The 22006-nt window shown below is 41.1% G+C and overlaps 1 protein-coding gene across 1 annotated transcript in view; it reads right to left on the reverse strand.

Moving 5' to 3' along the window:
* CPNE4 (copine IV) overlaps positions 1-22006 on the reverse strand; it is a 197158-nt gene that overhangs the window by 43104 nt on the left and 132048 nt on the right. The window contains exons 7-9 of the mRNA XM_009879598.1: positions 13377-13475; positions 4535-4621; positions 3897-3956 (exon numbers count right to left, since the gene is read on the reverse strand). Coding sequence (XP_009877900.1) covers positions 3897-3956; positions 4535-4621; positions 13377-13475 — 246 coding nt within the window. The remainder of the gene's footprint in view (positions 1-3896; positions 3957-4534; positions 4622-13376; positions 13476-22006) is intronic.

The raw sequence follows: 22006 nt of genomic DNA on the forward strand, positions 1-22006 counted from the left end.
TTTTACTGCTAATCTCAAAACAAGACTTGAGTGACACGAGACAGAACTGGACAAGTCTTCCTTCATGGCTGTTAGCCATGGCTAAATGCTTTTTAACTGAAAACAAGAGCACAGTGTAGCAATAAGCAGCGGGTTTCACAAGCTTGGAAAAAAGCTAGTGTTTGGGAAAGAAAAAACCCCACCCCGAATGATCTTCCTTTTTGGAAAGGGTCCTTGTAGTAGAGATCTGCTGATAAGCAAAAAATATCCTAATTTCCTATCATGAAGCCTTTATGAATATTTGTACGTGGATGCAGTGTGACTGACTGATCCAAATCTTCGTTTGACTCCCAAGGGGAGGACTTTTGGAGGACTTTTAAGAGAGATCACTGGCTGTAACTTGCCACGATTCCAAAACAATGCAGAGCTCTGCTCTTTTACCATTTCCCCAGCAGTGCCAAGGTCTTCTGCAAATACATAGGATAAAGATTTGTAAAACTAAGCTAACATATCACAGAAGTTAAGCTAATATCACACCTGAACTAATCTTGTGGGCAGCAAAGTAGGAATCTTTCCTACAGTGCGTACATTTGATTTTTATCAGCGTATCTTTAAATGTATCGGTTCCAATGTACCAGTCATCTTCTCACAGCTAAATAAGAACATAACATAGCAATAACTACACTCTTAGTACTTTTTTCCTCAGCCTTGTAAAAGGGTGATTTTCATTGCACTGAAACCTTCCTACATAGCTTGGACCTCCTGCTATATCTGTCAGCGATGAATCGGCCTGTCCAGTACCATGACCTGCCTGAGAGACAATCTGTCCAATATATCTTTCTATTACAATTCCTTTTATGCATCTTACACATCCTTTCTGCTGTATTTCCTAAACTGATGAAAATGTCTTCTGACTACAGACCCATTTGCACTGCCAACTTCTGAACATTTCTTCTGCAGCGGGGAACACTGTCTGATAAGAGAGACAGCATTTTGCAATAAGCAGTGCATAAAAATAGCAGACTGGAATCAGCACTATTGATCTCCATAGATTAAAGCTTCTTAATAAATGGTTTTGAAGTGAAGGAAAAGTTTACTTTCATTTTTTAGAGACATTAACTACAAACTATGTTCCCACAATAGATGTAAAAAGTATCCCAAGAACACACAGCATGACGTTACCAAAGCCTTCATTAGTGCCTTAAATTAGCAGGGACATCATACTACAGATCTTTGTATTCAAATGTATGCTTGGCATCCCAGCTTTCCTCCCTCAACAAGCACCCTTTCAAATCACAGTTGTATCGTACCACCTGTAAACAGCAGGAACCCAATAGAAATGTCATTATTATTAAGACAACAACAACAACAATACATGTACTGGGAGAGTTTCAAACAATTCCAGATCCATTCCACTTAAAAGAAACGGAAAGCTGGGAAGGTGGAAGGAATAGGCCTCCTCTATTTCGGTGGTCTGAATTAACCAGATTAGGACTACATGAAAAGGAGATTATATGATGTATGCAGAAAGCAAAGGAGCATTGAATATCTCCCTTGCAGGCTGCACTCTTTTGCTTCAGTGCCTACTGGAGAATCTCTGATATGTTTCTGAGAGCGGCAACGCATCTCACAACCAGTCTGTGCTATCAGCACCAGGGAGCGGTGCAACTGAGGCGGGAGGAATTCAAATGTGCGGAGAGTCAGCTTGTGACTCTTGTGAGTAGAACCACTGTAGGCACAAAGATATCCACGATGACTTCCCCTGAGTCCATGTAGGTTGAAATCTGCTAGTGATGAGTTTACACAATACTGTAGCTGGTGGATTTACCACTGAGGTCAGCAGTAATTCAGGGATCTCTGCAATTCACAGTATAATGGATCTTTCATTTCCTTTATGTCCTCACTGCCCATCCTTGCAGGTGAACCTACCTAAGTTTCCTATTATCAACAGTTTTGTTTCATTTCAGCAAAATGAAATATTAAAATAGTAAAATGTAGTAGAAGCAATACTATCCATTTTAACACAGCAGTTTTCAACTTGTGGTTCACAGCCTACTAATAGGAAATCTGTGACAAGTAAATGAAAGGCAAAGAACTTGCCACAACCCTTCACTGTGCAGTGTAAGGACTTGCTCTTCCATTGGAAAACATTTAGGAGGAATCAAAAAAGAGTTTGGAAAGCACAGCCGTAACATAACAATATGTATATCCCTAGACACATTCTAATGGTTACAGTACTCTTGTGCTTGAGCTAGAGTTGTGGGAAATGCATATTAACCAGTCTTTGCATGTGCTTAAGCACTTGCCCTGATTAGCAAAGGCTTTTAAATATTACTTAAAGACACTACTGCTAATGACCTTGATCTCATTTGATAGTTGAGTTCTTCCAGTCATATTTTTAGGGAGGAAATGTCAGGAAAGATAAATTAAAAGGTTTTCCAGGGATTGGCGAGTTTCAGATTTGGAGGAGAGATGGGCATTGGAGGTATGTGGGGATAACAGAAGAAGAAGCTGAGTAAGGCAGAGCGGTAATTCCACAGGATGCTTTGCTTGAGAGAAGACAACTATAAAGATCTTTGTCCACTACAGTAGGTATTTCCTTCAAAAGCAGAAACGGGGTCCTCAGTTCTGGGTGTTATTCAATGAGTTTGCGAGGCATACTGGCAAAGTGCATGTTTAACACCTCAAAAAGCTATTTGTACACAAGAAGACAACCCAGTACAGTCTATAGCTGCTGCCATTGCTGGAATTTTCTGTTTGGACAAAAAAAAAATCTTTATTTTTTGGTAAATCCTTTTGGAAAGTGAAGGCTTGTCTGGAAAAAGTGAAATGGAACATTTCAGTAGCATCCAATGTCTGATACTTGATACCCAGGAGCAGAAACAGGGCAAGGTGCTACAGGAAAAGAAAAGATCTCCAGAAGAAGAATATTACCTTGGAGCAATAGATTTTACCCCTGTAACTGGCATGAAATTAGAAGTCATATAAATAAGACTGGAACAGAGCCACAATCTGTATTCCTATGCTATGGGAAATACTGATTTATTTTATTTTATTTTTATTTTATTTCCCAGATTCAAAATAAAAAAAGAAAAAAGAAAAAGAAAAGATCAAACCTGCACAGCATTAAATGTTTCCAAAAATGATTATTTGGAAATGCAAAATATTGTATATCTATTTATGGAGAGCTCTGTAAGACATTTTATCCTCTGTTCCTTGAACTGAATGGCTTCTGAATTCAATCTAAATTACAACTGTAGTGCCATCTTACAGCTATGGCTGAGGTATGGAACATCAGCACTGACCCTAGTGTTTACCCCAGACCAACAGAGAGAGGTCCCTGGCTGGACTATCCCTCTGCCTGTGATTTTCTGCATGGCACCATTAGAGGGGAAACAACTTGCTTTAATGTATGACTCATTCTGGAAAGGAAGACTGGCTCACAGGATTGATGAACAGGACATCTAACATTTAAGTAGCTTAAGGCAGGTGAGATGAAATCCCCCCCGTGATACAGTCCCAGCAAGAGAATTTATTTAAATTGTTGTGAACAAACTGAGGCTCAAAAGCCAAAGGCCAGTCATTACTGTCACAGGGGCTAATTAAGTTCTCCAGCTTTTGGGACTGGGTGTAGCTCAGATGGAATTGGTGGGACTACACGAGCTTAGCTTCTCACCCCTGTATGAAGTTGACAACGTGATTGTCATTGCTGCAAAACATAAAAGTAAATCAGCATGTGCAAGAAAAGTCTTACTGCATTAGCATAGTGTGATTTTCTGGGCTTAATACATTTTGCAAGAAGACCTTAATAATTTACCAAGGAATGGCACTTAGAATCATTTCTCTGTGAAAGTAAGGAAACATTATCTAAGGGGATTCCCTTCCATTAAAACAAGTCAGTGGAGTAAGACACTTACTGTAAACTGTATTTGGCAGCCTCCCATGATATAATCTAAGAAAGAATGCATCTTGTGGATCTGCAGACAAGGAAGCAAGACATTCAAATTAGCTGTGTACTGCTAAAACACCAGAGAACTGCATGAAAAACGTAAATTGGAAGGAGGGAAAAGACCAACTAAAAATAAAGTAAAGGAACAAAGCATTAAATGTAGTTTGAGATGGAAACAAAAATGTAAACAGAAAATACCAAGATTATAAAACTACAGAAAGGAAATTTCACACCAAAAGTAGAACCTTCTCAGTGGGAAGTCAGTGGAAATTTTGCTATTGGTTTAGGAGGAACAAGAGCAATTTTGTAGAAATGATGGAAGTATTAGAAGAGAAACACACAAAAGGCCAACTAGCAAGCCTGTAGGTGTAAGAGTTTAGTACTGCCTACTCCACTGCACAACAGCAGGGAGAGGGCAAGAGAAATGAAAGACAATAAATGGGGACAGTACTTTTGGGATTCGAGTCCGTGTCTTCACTTTTCATAGTGGATCAGTTTCCATTGCTACTCTACAGGCAGTTACACTTTGTCGTTTACGTCTCCAAACACCATTAAAATACAGACAGCTTAGTAAAGAAACAGCCAAAAAGCAAAACATGTATTTACCTTGCACTGGTTAAGGATGACGATGCCTGAGTTCTTGTAATTCTTCTTCTTTGCTTTGTACTTGGGATTAATGCATTCCCATTGTACCTGTGAAAAATAGCAGTCACCGTTTGAAGGAAAATTTATATACAAATTGAATAATTAACAAAAATGGCACTGTCCGATTTCCGCAGTTGACTAAATCCTATCAAATAATGGTGCTCACAGAAGAGAAAATGAAAACCATTAACTATGCAGAGAATGATCTTAATAGAAAACAGCCCCAGGCAAACATCTGTCTTTGAACATATACGTGTGGACACAGCACTAAGAGAGATATCCAGAAACGTGTGTTGCTGTCTTCCAGTCTTGTAGGTTCAGGTGTCACATCAGCAAGATTGAGGATCTTTTGAGATTATTTAAGAGGAGAAGAAAAGAGGGAACTTAATACAAATGAAAATACTGGAGGGGGCAACCTGATGCATTGTATTAAATCCAAAACTGCCTACTCAGTAACAATGGTGTTTTGTATTAAACTCATTGGAGAAATTCTGATCAGAGATCATCTCACTCTCTCTTGAAAAAGAGCAATAGTTTCTCCTTTAAGTCCAATAGTAAAATAAAAAGTTAAGAAAATCAATAAAAAGATGCAGTTAGCTAATTACTGATATATTTGAAAATTATCACTTAGAATCTATTAAAACCCTGTTATGAAAATACTCTGATTAATTTTATTTACAAATAGACAATTTTACAGCAAAGTAGTCCTACCTTGTTACTGAAATATGTTTTCTTATTCCCATCATAACGCCTCACAGAGTCTTACTGACTTCCACTTCAAATGTTCTGCCCTCCTCTGGTTGCAGGCAGACTGATAAGGCCAAGCTCTCAGACCCTGACCTTTAATGTCTGCAATACTATTCATGCCTCTTACTGCAGGACTAAAATGTACGTTTGTACGTGCAAGTATCTATTGGCATTTGTAAGTCCAGATTAGATTTGTGTCTGTAATGTGTTATTAAATATGGGTAAGAACATTACTATTTTCTTTCAGGGAGGTGTTTTCAAGTGCTGGGAGAAAACACTTGATGTTGGGTAACATAAAGATCTCCAAAGGGAACCAGGATGACCTATTATCTAAAAATCCCTATTACGACATTTTGAAATGAAATGTATCTGTCTTAAGTGCTACAATATTTTGCCTATAGTGAAGACCTTCATAAGTGTTACAATATTTTGTCTATAGTGAAGATGTTCATACAGGATCTGTCTGAGCAAAGTGTCTGAGCATGTAAAACTGTTTTTACCTTATGAACAGACCCAGCGATTTCATCAAACTTCAAATCACTGCCTAACAGCAATTATTTGGATGTCTCTGAAGTATTTCAAACAGAGCTTTTGTCAAATGTCAAAAAAGGGAAGGCAAAACATATGGCTTTGGAGCAATATGAGACCTTTTCTGCACAGGGGAGGAGGAGGAGTATTTTCATCACTGTGTTACTGGAGACAGGTGACAGATTGAAGAAAGGGAAAAGACAAAAAAATGTTCCAACTGCAGGAAGCACATCTGCTTGCTCTCCCAGTTAGCCTACAGCTCAATTATTTGTCTTGTGAAATGAATTTTCCAACTGAGAAGACAGGCAGACACAGGCCCACATGTTCAGGGAAAATCCTCCATAAACATTTTTTCTCTGCTCAAGAGAAGCAGTCAGGCTTAAGAAATAAAAGTCCTTCTCTCCAAGTAAAGAGAGTGCTCTATGACACAACGCCAGAGTGCAATAAGCTGATATTTGGGAAAGCAGTCTGGCAGTGAGGCAATAGCACTGCCCACTCGCATCTTTATACATTGCTGTCTGGCAAAATGGTTTACCATACAATTGGCTCCAAACTTATTGGAAGCCTTCCTACAGAGAAATTGTGCTGTCTATGTATTATAAAGAAACTGTAATATATCAAAAAGAGAGAAAAAATAGGAGTCAAGATTTGTGTTCTTCCCTTTGACACTGAACTACAGTGAAGAGACCTCATTGCTTTTCCCTGAAAGTCCAAGGTGCACTCCCTTAATTTTATCATCCTCCAACATGAACACTTTTCAATGTGCACACTGAAACAACGCTTGACCTGTAGAAACCCTTACACTACGCACATAATTCCTGTCCTCGGGAAAAAGATTATTTAAGGCTGTTATGTTCATGTAACTGGTTTCTGGAAGAAGTTTACACTTCTGGGAAGGGGGGGGAGGGGAGGGGAGAGGAGAGGAGAGGAGGTAGGCTTAATAAAACAATAAGACTGTTTTACATGAAACTCTATCTTCACTTACCCACTAAGATCCAGTTCTGACCTCAGCAATTCCCACAGCTTGAGCTGAAGATGTGACAGGCATTGTTTGAAGGAAATTCCTTCTACAGGCCTTGTCATATTTCCAGCTCTTCTGAAGAGAACAGAGTTCAGAATACAGCTCTAAGCAGGTAAGAAATAACAAGAAACAATTTTCAAATATTTCACTTGCATTGTGAGGGCAAGCTCAATTTTCAGCCTGTTCCTACAATCCCAATATTGATTTGGTATCTGACATTGGTTTTTATCGATTTATTTTTGTCTCTTAAATTAACTTTTCAGTTGAGAGGAAACTAATGCAAGAGTCTGCAATTTGACACTAACGGTAAACATTATGAAGTTTGGATTTTTCATTCGGAAAGTCACTTAGCATTTCCTCGGAATGTCTGGCAGCTCTGGGCTATGCAATCTCTTTCCCTGTCAAACAACACAGTGAACCTGAAACAGAAAGCAACTTGGTTTTATCTTCTCTTAACTGCTGCAAATGTTGGTAATGAACCCCCAGACTATACTGCTTTGGTGTTTCTGACTTACCCCAAAATTTAAACCACTGTGTGGAGAATTTCTGAATGTAAACTAAACCCCATCCAGTTATTATTCAATGAAAGCTAGCAAACTAATTCTGACACTTGTAAGGTCCTAATCCTCTCGTTGCTGTAATGAGCAGACACAGATCCCTCAGTGGGAGGTGTTACTCTCTGCAGTGAAGGATGCTGCCTTCCCAAATATCCTTACCCCTTCTCTTACCAAACCTTCAGGAGAGAAGAGCAAACGGTGCAACCACCCATGCCACACACCAGCAAAGGCAAGTGGAGGTGACTGAATGCAGGCAACTATTGTAGAACCAAAATTTGGACAGTATGTGGCTACCAATAGCACAAATTATTCAGAGAAAGAAATGAATGTGTCGGGAGAGTTTCATGTACCCTAAGGCAGAGAAATCATGATACAGAGCAGTTGCTTGCTCTGGGACACTGTGCTTGCACACATCGGGTAGTCCTGTGAGGGAAAGGCTAGAGAGCTATGGCAAAGCTTGGGTTTTCATTAGCATGGTCTCTTGCTTCCCTTGCAATTCTTTTGTTTCTCTTGTTCCTTCATGTACAGCTGTTGCAACAAATTGCATCGTTTGTAAATGACAAAGGAGGCATCACAGTCTAATGGACAGGGCGAAAAAACCCAATCGATAGCAGGCAGCATTATATCCTGCATTATCTCTTCCTGATGCCTCGAGAAAAGCAAGTCACTTTTAAGCGAACTGTAACTCCTGAAAGGTGAGTTTTTACCTGCTGTCCCTGCAGGCAAGTGGACAGGATGGCTGTTTTTTTTCTCCTTCTGTCCCAGAAAGACACCCACCATGGGAGAAGAGCTGCTTTTAATCACTATCAGAGGTTTCCTCTGGAAACTTGCACCTGGGGAATGAAGTGAAAATCAAAGCATTTGTTGTCTCCTCAGCCAAGGTCCCCACCTCACCCACACTCCTGAGGCTGCACAACTGGTTGCCTAATCACAGGGATGTGGCAGGTGCCTGACATGGCTGCACCCTCCTCTGAGGCCTCTGTTGCCCTCTCAGAAGCCAACAGCAGCTGCTGAAGTTGCAGACAGTCCTGGATGAACTTGCCTGTCTCCTATAAAACCAGACAGGGAATTGTCCGTTGGTGTCAATAAACTCCTTGGCCCATTGAACGGTTGGACCTGATGATCTTAAAGGTCTCTTCTGAACAAAACGATTCTATGACTACCAAAGGCTTAAAGCTCTCATCCATGCTCAGTTATCTGAGGATCCAGAGTCCAGATATCTGGACAAATGGGGAAACTCAACTTGCATTATTTAAGCCTGATAAACATTATGTTCATGTAATTGGTTTCTGGAAGAAGTTTACACTATATAAGGACCCCAGCAATCTTGTGCACCTCAGCAGCCCTCCCTGACCCCCTAATAACACCCTGAACTTGCAGGAAAGTCAGTGGAGGTGGTAAGTACAGCAGGGTTTCTTCCTCCCCTTCCCTTTTGTGTGTGTGTGTATACACACGTGTCCATTTTTATGTAATACAGGAACAGATTTTTCCCTTACGTAACTCCTGTGCTGCATGGGGATCCAGGTGGGTTATGTTTCTATGACTTTTTTTCCCCAAAATCCCTCTGGTTTTGTTGCCTCCATTTAAAAAAAGGTCACTTTTTTTCTCATTAGTGGAGGATTTCTCCTTTTAACTATTAAAACCTTTAATAGTCCTGAAATTTTTATCAAGCTTTTCTAATCTTGTTTTAAAATGTTTGACAGATTAACACTAGAACACCATACAAAACTACCACTATACACAAGTATTAAATATATATATTATACATCTATTTGGAACAAATCCTAAGCATACAATAAACTAAGTATTTACTAGTATTTTACTAAAAATAACTGTCACAAATAGGGATGGACTTGTCTTACTGTGTTTTCTTGTGACAAGACTATGGTGAAGGAGTAATTGATGAATTTTGGAATGGTGGAAAATGTTAAATAGAAGGTTTAGAAATGCCTGCTTCAGATGCGCATTTGAACAACAGGATGTCTTTTTGCCATTTTTTAGTGGTGGTCAGTATGAAAACAGGCTAGGTGTCAGAATGGAACAGTCTATGACAACAAGGTCGTTATTATGGAACAGAAACCAAGCTATTATCCTACTTCACTGAAAGGGTCATTCATGATCAGGAAGTCTTCTTAAACAGCATGAATTAATTTCACCTGTACCACCAACAAAAGACCAACCAGCTTTCCCAGAATTCGGTCTTTTCAGTCACTGAGAAGCAACTGTCACTCTGAAGGAGTCATAATTCAAGATGTGAATCTTACCCAGGACCCACCACATTTAGGAAAGAAATTCATAAACTACTCACACCAGTCCTGATCAAAACAGGTGATCAGTTATTCAGAGAAGGAATCTTCTCTCCTTCCTTCACACACTACTGGTTCAACAGCTAGTAGGCTGCCAATGCTAGATTCACAACATTTATCTAAATGATGCCTGATCTCAAACACAAATTCCCAAGAAATCTCACAGTGGAAGCAAGCCAGCAAGGCAACTATAATAAGCTCATGTGATCAGAGGCGGACACTCAAATCTTGGGATAATAAATACCCAGACCAGGGATGAAACTGAAACAGTCTTAGATGCACCATCACCTCCTGTAAGTAAGTAGGCGACACATCTCCATTCTGGCCATCTCAAGTCATTCTATAGCAGTTTATAGATTGGCTACAAAATACTTTTAGCTTGACTGAGGGGGAAGTTGAAGAATGAGTCAGAATACTCTGTGCTTTCTGGAGGACGAACTATGTACAACTAAAAGGCAACTTCAAGATCCTTGTCAACTCCTCCAGAGATGAGCCGAGCTGATGAAATGGTGAGAAGTACTAGCAGTTCACAGATGACACACAGTTCTTGCAGCTCACCAGCACAAACTACGATGTTACTCCTACCCTTATTGCTTAATGCTTTTATAATTTCTGGAGCTGATACCATACAGATGTTGCTGATGGGCAGAGAGGGAAAGCTGTGCCATTGGTGTAACTTCCTTTAACACCACACAGATTTGCAGCTGGTACTTAAGGGGAGTTTCTAGGTGCCCTGTCAGTGATAAATCTTCCCTCCTATTCTGTCTGGTTGCCTGGGAGAGTGAAAAACCCTGGTTGACAATCACTAGGATGTTTTGATTTATCTTTTGATTATCCTTTGACAGAACTATAGCAATGTACTGTAGCTGGCTATAAAGTCTACTGCACAAAAGAAAATACAACCAGATTAAAAAGTTTTACTGTGTCTCCTTAGCAACTCAAACAGGGATGTTTTATCTGAGTTCTGCTCTTTCCACTGGCTTTGACAGCATCTGAGATGAAATTCCAGGTTTGGACCTCATCACAACTCACTGTTGTGATGCTATGTGAAAGAATGCTTAACGCCATGGGCTGAAGGATGGAGCTGGCAGTTTTATTCCTCTGACTGAAAGGAGTACTGCATGGAAAACAGAACATTTTCTGATCAGAGGCTTCTAGGAAGGAAGGACTATGTCTAACCTCATCTCCTCACCCACATATAACTCTATTTCTCTTATGTGGTCTTCCTTATTAGAAATACCTAGCAACACATCCACTTGAAGGCAAACCACCTTCCTCCTCCTCTGCCATTCCCTCAAGGTTTACTAAACCATCTTTATTCAAAGTAAATACTCCATTGCACGTGCTTTTTCTTTAGGATGAATAAAACTAAAGAAAAAACTGACAAATGCTAATCACATTACCTTATGTTGCACAAAGGATGTCAAGATAAACTGTGAGGTATTTATGGGGTCTACAGGTAAAGGCATATATTGCCTTTAGCAGCAATAGTTATATCTGGAGAATAGAGGAAAAGGAGATAGGATGAGGGTGGGAGATACAGAGAGAGAGAGAGAAAGAGAAAAAAATAGAGAAAAAAGGAGAGAGGATGGGGGAGGGAGAGACAGAGAGAGAAGGAGAGAAAAAGGAAAATGCTCTCTGGCTCCAGCCAAGTGACAAGTGCCGTGGTGTCCCATGTGACAAGTGACCTCTCCTGTATAGCATGTGATCTCCCACAATACTTTTTCCATAATAACTATATCATTTTCACCAGGATCTGCTCAAACTCCAGACTGCTTGTTCTTGCCTATCATGCTATTAGTGCTGACTGAAGCCTGCTCTCATCAGGTGCAAGAGTCGTCTAGCATGTGCATGTATATTTTTAGGGATCTTATTAACACTTATTAGCTACTTAAATGATTATTACCTACTATCTTATCCACTAATTCCTGTTTTCCTCTAGAATAGACTACAACGCAAGGATTAAAAAAGTAGAGGGGGGAGAAGGATTGATTTTCACACTGGTGTCAGTTGCATCCCATGAGAACTGGCTATAACAACAGCATTGGGTTTTGCAGGTGCAAGCCCACAGAATAACTGCACAGTTACAACAGAATGAGAGCAACAGGGAAGAAATAATGCCACAATGCCTCAGGTGCGTGGAGGAAAAAAGCTGCACTTACGCAGTGAAAAGCAGATTGCAGTGTTACAGGTGAAAGGCAGCCTGTCGAATCGCAAATGACAAGCCCTTAGCAAGACAAAGGTTCAGGCACTTAAAGCATCGTGCAACATTAAAACATTTCTGGACAGTACTCTGATATTGCAGTGTTGATCTAGAACAAGAACTGACAAATGGCTGTACTAAGTTCTTATGCCTCTGAAAGAGTAACCATCCTTTTCACTAGCTGGGGATGAAAAGAGCACACTGTTTCTCCGTCAGAATAAAGAATATATAGTTTATCCTTCACAGCCATTCCTGGTACTCTGGACTGCAAGTCTTTTGTCTTGGCCAACAAGACTGTCTGTTTGGGAAGGACTGTGATGCTATTTTGAAGATGTTTACTTTGGACTTTTACACCCTTTACCACTCTCACACAGACCCTTTCCCAGCCACAGGCATTTGTATACAAAATTGGAGTGTTGTCACATCGCTGGCCTTGTTAATGTTATTCACTCTGGAATCTAATTACCTCTTTAGGTAGGTTTTCTTTCCACTCAAATTCAGTTTGGTTTAAGTTTTGGCAGGTACCAGTTCATGCTGTAAAAGCTGCAAAACATCAGCCCATTATGTTGTAAGTGGGTCCTGATCCTCTGTCTTAATTTGACTCTGAGAGAATAAAATGGGGGTTTGTTTACACTCAGGTTTTGTTTAGAAGTTATTTATAATGCGTTAATACATGAGTGATATACATCAACAGTATTTTGCATACATGGGCAACATTTGCTAAACTCTAGGTTGTTCTAAGAACATCAATAGAAGATCTAGAAGAATCATAAAAACTTCTTGACCCATGGAACAGCTTAACTGCTTACCATTTATTAAACACCTTTTGACTCTGTTAGCTTTCTTTAACACATTATAAGCAGAACCTTAATGTAAAGCCTAACTAAAGCATATTAGGCATTTGTGTTTGGTTTTGAGGTGACCACGAAGCAGTGAATACAAATTATCAGCAAATTAGAAAACCAACATTTTTAACTTCCCCTCAGAGAATTTATCAAAACTAACACCTTCAGGAGCAAGTAATAATAGGAAATGACAATTTCTGGAATTAGATATGCCAAATCATTTATCATATTCAATAATTACCATCAACTTCCATTTGAAAAGATCAGGCTGACATAAAGAAGAGAAATTATTAAGAAGCTAACAATTTCATTTTCCCTTTGGACTGTAATTCATGAGATATTTAGGAAACTGATTAGTTTCATCACGATGTAGAGCTGGCAGCAATGAATGCAGCATGAAGTACAGGAAAGGCTGCTTTTTTGTGTTTTCAGACTATCGTGTCCAGATAACAGTAAAACCTATGGGAGAGATCAACACAGCAACTAAACTCCCAAGAGACGACAAGGTGATGTCACTTGCTTTATTACAGGATTGTCTGAGGAACACTGCTCTACAAAGCTTACATATTGAGATTGCTTGAGTGTTTCCCACTTACCTGTCTTCCTTCCATAGCTCCCCGCATTTCCTTGAAAGTCGAGCTAAATTCTCCAATGAAGTCATGCTTTCCGTTGGAATCCCAGTCCCAAACTATGCACTGTGGAGGCAAAGGGAAAAGAACAAAAGAGCTTATTTTTCTTCAGATAGAAAACAGGTCTTATTGAAAATACTACAGGAGAAATTATGGTATGCATTGGCTGGAGTGTTTTATCTAGAAGGAGATCGCAAAACATATTAAAAACATATTCTTGTCCAGATCAAAATGAAATGACAAGTGGAATCTCAGCACAGCTTGCTGTTGGCTGATGAAAGCAAGCTCATGTATTTTAGAAAGAAATGATTCCTTGAATCCATCTCTTTGATAGGTGTAAAAATACAGGATTATGTGTATTTGCATGGTCATGGTCAAATGGTGTCCTGTATTACGAGTAACTTACCTCATTGAAGTCCTTTACCAATATAAATGAATATTCAGAACACTAGCTGCCATGGGCAAACATTGCCATTCTCATTTTTACAGTCAATGAGGGTGAGACGATAGTTACAGAGACCATCTTCTGAAATGGCTTTGAATTTATACACATCAGTGTTTGGTGCCCATATCTTGGCTGTTTTCCGGTGTTGCTCAACAATGCTTCAAACCAAACCCCACTGGTGGTCATTCCTAAATTCATCCATATACATGAGTATTTCAATGAGTTTGAACTGTAAGAATTTTATTTTACAGATATAGTTAAATAACATTCAGCTAGCCAAAACTGAAGCATACAGCAATAACTAAACACTTTGGTAAATATTAATTTTAAAACTCGGCCAAAGACAACAGAGGGGCTCACAACTTTAAAGAACAAAATCCCAAACTCAGCTTCGTGGTTTCCCTAGCTAAAGCTCTCTTACACTGACAGAAACAGGAGGCCTTTACTGAAAATGTCCTGCTACCCAACATAGAATCATAGAATGGTTTAGGTTGTAAAGGACCTTGAAGATCATCGAGTTCCAACCGCCCTGCCATGGGCAGGGACACCTCCCGCTAGACCAGGTTGCCCAAGGCCACGTCCAGCCTGGCCTTGAACACTTCGGGGCCTCAACAACCTCTCTGGGCAACCTGTTCCAGTGCCTCACCAGCCTTAAAGTGAAAAAGTTCTTCCTAATGTTTAATCTAAACCTGCCCTCTTCCAGTTTATAGCCATTCCCCCTCGTCCTATCACCACATGCCCTAGTAAAAAGTCCTTCCCCAGGTCTCCTGTAGGCCCCCTTTAGGTACTGGAAGGCCGCAATAAGGTATCCCCAGAGCCTTCTCTTCTCCAGCCTGAACAGCCCCAGCTCTCTCAGCCTTTCCTCGTAGGAGAGGTGCTCCAGCCCTCGGATCATCCTCGTGGCTTTCCTCTGGATACGCTCCAGCAGGTCCATGTCTTTCTTATGTTGGGGACTCCAGAGCTGGATGCAGTACTCCAGGTGGGGTCTCACCAGAGTGGAGTAGAGGGGCAGAATCACCTCCCTTGACCTGCTGGCCGTAGTTCTTTTGATGCAGCCCAGGAAACGGTTGGCCTTCTGGGCTGCGATTGCACATTGCTGGCTCATGCTGAGCTTCTGGTCAATCAGCACACCCAGGTCCTTCTCCTCAGGGCTGCTCTCCAGCCATTCCCCACCGAGCCTGTATTTGTGCTTGGGATTGCCCCGACCCAGATGTAGAACTCTGCACTTGGCCTTGTTGAACTGCATGACGTTGGCTTGGGCCCACCTCTCCAGCTTGTCCATGTCCCTCTGGATGGCATCCCTCCCCTCCAGCATGTCTACCTCGCCAAACAGCTTGGTATCATCGGCAAACCTGCTGAGGGTGCACTCAACCCCACTGTCCATGTCCGCGACAAAGATGTTGAACAGTACAGGTCCCAGTACCGACCCCTGAGGAATGCCACTCCTCACTGCTCTCCACTTGGACATTGAGCCGTTGACCGCAACTCTTTGAGTGCGACCGTCCAGCCAGTTCCTTATCCACCGAGTGGTCCTTTTGTCGAATCCATGTCTCTTCAATTTAGTGACCAGGATATCATATTGTTTTTAAAGCACAAATGCGTCAAAGCCACCTGCACTGTCACATGAGGAGCATGTGGCTATCAGATGGCTTGAGGGTAACTCTGAACTGAGTCTTCTTGGTTTATGCATGGGTGTGGGGTGATGGACACCAGTTGGTGGCAGTAGTGGAGGAGCCCCCTACTGTGAAAGGCAGGAATGACACATAACTGGGGGCAGTAGGGCAGGAATATTGGGGTACCAGGTTTAACAATAGTGGCTTTTATCAGGTCAGTTCATCTGAACTAGGCTCAGTGCTTCTAACACAGCACTAGTAGTCAGACAACACAAGAAGACTGAGGTTTGCTCCTCAGAGAGTCCTCAAGCCATTTGAAGTTTGCTTGGTTCAAAGGGGCACTTTGAGTTCACCCAGAACAGAACTGAAATCACTGGATCTCGACTGGATCTTGAGTGTTAAATATTTTCAGAAAAAGCATTTTATTGAAACAGACATCCATGTCCACTGGCTACACTTTCTAACCAGCCCGAATAATTCAGTCGAAGTTAGTATGTGCGCACCATGGCCAATCCCTTTTCATTGGACCACCAAACCGGTGGTTTGCAAATTCACTTTGAGGGTAGGGGGAAATACTCTATAGAAAGCTTGAGATATGGGCAAAATGATTGAATTCTTTGTGTGAGAAAAGTGGGAAAAGGCAAAAAAATCTTTCACAAGAAAGACTATCTAACAACAACTTAACTTGCTGTAAGCGGGGTCTCACACAAAGTCTGCCATAACCAATTTTTGTCATCTAACATCCTCCCACCACAGCCATAAGTTAATAAATGGACTCTTTCACATAAATGTTTGTCCGTGTGAGATGCGTTGACTTGAAGCATGGAAGGAAGGTATTCGACCGGTATATCTAAGCCAGTTACTTGAATTTACTATGCTAGTAAGTGCCCAGGCACCTTATTTGCCTCTGTAGAAGCAACACAGGTGGTGATTTCACCAAATTCATACCCAGGACTCCTCCAGGCAGTATACCACCACCCATGTTATCATTTAGGTTCCTTTTTTGTTTGATAATGACTCTAGCTTTCTTTTGAGCTTTCAGCACTGTTGCACTTAGCCCCAGGAAGAGATTTGGTTGCAAAGAGGATGCAAGAGGAATTTCTCTGATTCATATAGAGGATATGCATAGAGCTACAAAGGACTGCCCATAGGGAAAGAGTACAAGCGCATCTCTTATTGCTACAGATGTTAATCAGTTGAAACAGTTCACTGGTCAGGCAAAGACCTGGTTCTTGAGCCCTCAGTTACTTTTCCATCCTATTACCTGCAATTTTGTTTACTTTTTTTTATGCAGGGATCCCAGACAAAAGGAAGATCTCCAGATCAAAATGTGAAAATATTTTGCTCAAAGACTTGGAGATCCTTTTTAGCAGCTTTGACATTGGGGGGTGGGACTGTGGAGGGTAGAGGGAAGGGGGGGCGGGAGTTTCTATGTGTGTTTGTTTATAGGCTAAATTTTATACAACAGTAATCAAATGAGAGTGGGTTTCTGGTTCTGACAGTGGTAATGTTGCCTGGAACAAAACCAGACACAGTATTTTCATCACTAACAGCCCTGGTGAATTCTTTATGATGAAATCTTTACTAATAATCCCTCTATGTTTATTATCAACTGCAATTTTTAGATGAGCTGGTAACACAAAAAAACAAGAAAAAAAATTAATTTACAACCCCCCCAAAACTCTTTTTGTTTCATAGAGCTTGAAACATCTTAATTTTCTTTTTCTGTGAAATTTCTTGGTTTTTCTGTAATTCTCTGAAAATTATTTAAGATCCTAAGAGTAACACTAAGTAAAAAGATTTGTCAAAATATCATAGCAAAATTGATATGTGTGCAAAAAAATATAATTTTAGTAATGCTGGCAACCTTTAAAAAAATGGTTTTCAAAATATGGCTGTTTCACAAAGGAAAAAACCAGCCCTTGTCGTGAAATTTTCCAACCAGATTTACTTTTCAGGTTCTGTCTTTAAACTCTCTTAGAGCATAAATACAAGAAAAGACCCAAGGTTACCAGACACCTCCAGGAAAAGGTACTTTGAAAAATTTCTGTTAGGATGCTAGCTTTTAGGAAGACGGAAAAGCACTGAGTGCTGATTTGTGGTTAGAATTTTAACTGGAGACAAGCAAAGTTAAATTACATTTAAAATGTCCACCCAACAGGGATCCACCTGCTTGTTTCTTTCAAGCTTGAGGTTTGCTAACTTTAGCTTTCAGAAAGCCAGATGGTACTTTAATCTTCATATTGGCTTCATGGAAAAGACAAACAATTACAGTATTATCTCAGTGCCGTTTGTACAATTAGAGCTAAGGGAGAAAGGAGGCTCCAGCAAGTACATCTATTACAACTTCTTTTTTTTCCCCCATGTTTCACATCTGGCCATAGAAATTAATTGTTACTCTGAAAAACACGTTGTACACAGTAATGATCTTGCATTTCAGCTGTATGTGAAAAGCATTTCTGAAACATATAAATACTGAGTTCTAGAAGTTTTTATAAAAACCCACTCAGACAGATAAAATAAGCAGGGAAGGACCTTTGCATATAATCCAGAATCAGGTAAATACCAGAGGTGATAATCAAGGGATTATTTCCCTATGTAATACTTTAAAGTTGGTTTTGGGTTGGTTTTATTTTTTTTTTTGGTTGGTTGGTTGGTTTGGTTTTGTTTGTTTGTTTTTAAGAAGGCTCTATATACTTTTCAAATCAAATCCTCCATAAAACATTCTTTATCTTTAGGCAACTTAATGTGTTCTTTGGGTCTGTATTCTTACAGGTTGCTTAAGCAGATGATTAACAGTATACCTACAGTCTATGAAAAGGCTCATTAATTTAAGGAGGCTTTCCATATGCTTAATTTTAAACACTGGTAAATCAGCATTCAGGTAACTGGTGAAAGAATTCAGTGTCCTACATATTGGCAGGGAATAAAAGAATCTGTCTAATGCTGCATGGTGATGGAATAGAGCTGACTGGAATGATGGAGAACATCTTCTACCCCTGCACAGTCCTTCCTCCCTCCCCAAAATACCTGCTGACTGCAGGGAGAGGGAACACTGCTTCAGGCCCACTCAAGGAGAGGCGCTATGCCTGATACAGCTAACCTGTAGACTCAGTTAAGAGGACATCAGAAAATCACTTCTGGTAATCCACCTTTTCATCCCTTCAGCTTTTCTTGTAAATGCCACAAAATGAAAGATTTCCTTTCAGGCTGAAATTGAACTTTTCACTGGAGAAAGAAGGGAGAAAGGTCCATTTTAAAAAGAAGAAGATATCTCAGGTGGATGCAGATGGAAATTCTCCCTGGGGTTATTTCTGTTCAGCTTTTTCACCAAGCGTAGATTTTGACAATACTCCCACTTCAAAGGCAACTTCTGAGCAGCATGCAAGAAAAATTGCATTGGCACTGGAGCTACAACAGCACAGGCTTCTCTGGCTGAATTGCCTAATTCTTCACAGAAGCTGACAGATAGATTATTTTTGCTACCTCTGTGTGAGCAAAAAACCTCACTTGCACAATTTCTGATTTTAGTTATATTTCACAAAAATATAATCTGGACCATCCTCCATCTCCAGCCGATACTGATGTTCTGCGATGTGATGATGCCTGGATAAGAAATAAACCAATTTCTCTATCCAGTGTCTCCCATGGAGTGAGGCAGTTTTCCTGTTTGATAATTCAACAGCAAAAAAAGAATTCCTACCTCAGAGCCAGACCATATGATCCAAACTCAAACATTCTTTTTTTAGTTTAATTTCTGTGATCTGACTTAAGAAAATGCTGTTCCAAGTCTCAATATGAGAGTCAGACTATGTTTTAACTAAGTAAAATTCTTGTACAATTTTCATAAAACAATTCTTCCCATGCTCACTATCCTATCTAGTTTTAACCACAAGGAGAACTGAGTAAAAGACTGACTACTGTAAGTACTTGTTTGTGTATGCGCGTCTGTAGGTACTGAGATTATTTTCCCTCTAAACCTCTGGGGAAATGCTTCAAGTGGTTTGTCCCCATTAGGTTGTCATGATGAGAGAACTATTATATACAGCACCTTTGGATAGCGGTAAAGGAGAGACTTGTAACTTAACCTTGCAATTTATGAACCAGCCCAAAACATGCTCTGAAGGTTAGTTTTTAAAAGACTGACAGCGAGTCTCATGACCAAATCCTATTCGGAGGCAGCTGACAGCCAGACCATAGAAATGTACTTCTTGAAAATAATCCATTTAAGTTTCCCTCATCTGGCCAGATACTGCATGCAGATTATAGCATGCACAAAGCCAGCAAAAACTAGAAAATTCTCTGTCTTGCGACCTTGAGTTTCTCCAGCTCTGTGTATGCTCAAAGTCCAATTATGAAATGTTAGTATGGCTCATGCTGGTACTACCTTGCCAGCTGGCTGGAGAGGTGTTGGACACACCTCCTGACAAAATAATAACTTACTTAACTGAAAACACTTCACTAACTTGTGACCAAAAGATACTGGCTTGGGTGGGAGAGAACACCAAATCCTTGGTCCATTCTCCAGCTGCTCTGTGCTAGCAGAAGAGCAAAACAGTCAGAAAGGCAGCAGCCTCGAGCAGCCAGACTAGTCCCTTGAATAGGAGGCTCCCTAGTCTGACCTGGCTCTGATGCAGGTGAGATACTAGTTCACATGCCGCATTAAAAATGAGATTTCTCTGTGTGTTGTTACTTCAATATCTATCCCCTGAAACTCAATAAGGAGTGGAAGGGATACTTTTCAAGGAAGAGAATTATCTTTGTCCATTAAATGTCTGCAGTCCCTAGTTAGGTTTTAGGGCAACAGTAATGAGCAAGAGTGTTTTAAATTCTGAACAAAAACTGTTTTGGGTGGCTTTTTCTTGCCTTTCTGTGAAACAAGGTATCTCTTGGTTAGGCAAGAAGGAGAGTGGTTATTTTTGGACTTAGTGCAAAAAAATTACAGCCCAGTCAGTTATAAAGTTCTTACCATTCAACTCTAAAACTAAAATATTCCTTGTGCCAAGGAAAGAGGAATGCAGTGCTGGTGAGGGCCTGAAGCCATGTACTGGCTATACTGCAGCATGCTCAGGAGCTCCTGGACAAACAGGAGCCAAGGGGGAGGCACAGTTAATACCCGGCAAAGGAATGCTGCCTGGAGAGCAGCACAAAGTAATTACAGCTGCTCCAGCCAAGTCAGCCTCAACAAAGGCACAGCTGAAGTGCCTCTATGCAAAGGCATGGAGCATGGGGAACAAACAGGAGGAGCTAGAGATGTGCACATACCTCCAAGGCTACGATCTCATTGGTATTGTGGAAACTTGGTGGGATGACTCCTTTGACTGGAGTGTTGTCATGAAAGGCTACAGGATCTCCTGAAGGAGAGACAGGCAGGGGAAACAAGGAGGCGGTGTTGCTTTATATGTTAATGAGCAGCCGGAATGCATGGAGCTCAGCCTAGGGATAGATAATGAGCCAACTGAGAGCCTATGGGTCAGGATTAAAGGGAAATCAGGAGCAGGGGACATTACAGTAGGAGTCTGCTACAGGCCCCCTGACCAAGAAGAACGAGGGGATGAAGCCCTCTATAGACAGATAGGTGCGGCATCACATTCACAGCCCCGGGTCCCCATGGGTGACTTCAACCACCCTGACATCTGTTGGAAGGGGAACACAGCCAGGCATAGGCAATCCAGGAGGTTCTTCGATTGCATTGAGGACAACTTCCTTCTCCAAGTGGTGGAGGAACCAATGAGGAAAGGAGCTATGCTGGACCTTGTCCTTACCAACAAGGAGGGACTGATAGACAGTGTCAAACTCAAGGGCAGCCTGGGCTGTAGTGACCGTGAAATGGTTGAGTTTGAGATCCTCGAGGCAGCGAGGAAGGTGCGCAGCAGGCTGACCATCCTGGACTTTGGGAGAGCTGACTTTGGCCTCTTGAAGAAGCTGCTTGGTATGGTGCTGTGGGATGGAGCGTTGGAGGGAAGAGGGGCCCAAGAAAGTTGGTCAATATTCAAGAACCGCCTCCTCCAAGCTCAGGAGCGATGCGTCCCTACAAAGAGGAAGGCAGGCAGAAAAGCCAGGAGGCCTGCATGTATGAACAAGGAGCTCCTGGACATGACCAAAAGAAAAAAAGGGGCCTATAGGGAGTGGAAACAGGGGCACTGGGAGGAATACGGAGGAATTGTTCGAGCAGCCAGGGATCGGGTTAGACAAGCTAAAGCCCAGAGAGAACTCAATCAGGCCAGGGACATTAAGACAAACAAAAAATCCTTCTTTAAGTATGTCAGCGAGAAAAGAAAGACTAGGGAAAATACGGGCCCTCTCCGGAAGGAAACGCAAAAACTGGTTACCCAGGACAGAGAAAGAGCTGAGGTCCTCAACAACTTTTTTGCCTCAGTCTTCACTGGCAAGGGCTGCAGCTGCACTGCTCATGACACAGAATGTAAAGGCGAGGATAGGGAAAGTGAAGAACCACCCACTGTAGGTGAGGATCCAGTGCAAGACCACCTGAGGAACCTGAAAGTGCACAAGTCCATGGGACCTGATGAGATACATCC

Source organism: Charadrius vociferus, unplaced genomic scaffold, assembly GCF_000708025.1.
Source record: "Charadrius vociferus isolate BGI_N301 unplaced genomic scaffold, ASM70802v2 scaffold722, whole genome shotgun sequence".
NCBI classification, from domain to species: domain Eukaryota; kingdom Metazoa; phylum Chordata; class Aves; order Charadriiformes; family Charadriidae; genus Charadrius; species Charadrius vociferus.